Genomic DNA, 587 nt, shown 5'->3' with positions numbered 1-587 from the left:
CTATCTTCCTCTTCCTTTATTTTATATGATAGAGATTATAGGTTTATGTAATGAATTTTGAATAGCAACAATAATACAGGTGATAGCAATAAAGATAAGAAGATCAAATTTTTTTTAAAAGGAATAAAGCATATATTATTTTATAAATGAACATACAAATCAACAGAGTCTTCCAGTCCCTTGGCACTCCATGCTGACCTCGACCCCCTTCTTGGTGGTCATGGTGACCCACGTAGGCAACAACTGGGGCTTTTACTGCCTGCTCACGGAACTCCCAACCTATCTGAAAAACATGCAGCATTATGACATGAAAGAGGTATGTGAATTTCATATGGGTAAATGTTTTTTTCTCTCCATTTCTTGTTCTCTCTTTTTTTTTTTTAGTGTTGATTTCTCTCTCTGTCATGCACACTTTCACTCCAAAGCCTTTCCCCTCCTATTGCCTCTTGTTTTTTTCTCCTTTCCCTCTGTTGGCTTTTCCTTTTTGCTGTCTTTCCATTCCTCCCCTTTTTCCCTCCCTCCTGTTCTTCCTCCTCCCTGTCCACTCGCCTCCTCTCCTCCCTCTCCTCTCCCTCTCCCTCTCTCCT

General features: G+C 40.4%; 1 protein-coding gene across 4 annotated transcripts in view; it reads left to right on the top strand.

Annotated features, from left to right (window-relative positions):
• LOC119594737 (putative inorganic phosphate cotransporter) overlaps window positions 1–587 on the top strand; it is a 12,815-nt gene that overhangs the window by 4,001 nt on the left and 8,227 nt on the right. For all 4 annotated transcript variants that reach the window (XM_037943827.1, XM_037943824.1, XM_037943823.1 and 1 more), the window contains exon 8: window positions 167–316. In XM_037943827.1, coding sequence (XP_037799755.1) covers window positions 167–316 — 150 coding nt within the window. The remainder of the gene's footprint in view (window positions 1–166; window positions 317–587) is intronic.

Source organism: Penaeus monodon, chromosome 34 (genome assembly GCF_015228065.2).
Source record: "Penaeus monodon isolate SGIC_2016 chromosome 34, NSTDA_Pmon_1, whole genome shotgun sequence".
NCBI classification, from domain to species: domain Eukaryota; kingdom Metazoa; phylum Arthropoda; class Malacostraca; order Decapoda; family Penaeidae; genus Penaeus; species Penaeus monodon.
The sequence above is the reverse complement of the archived record's forward strand: the minus strand, read 5'-3'. Positions and strand labels throughout refer to the sequence as shown.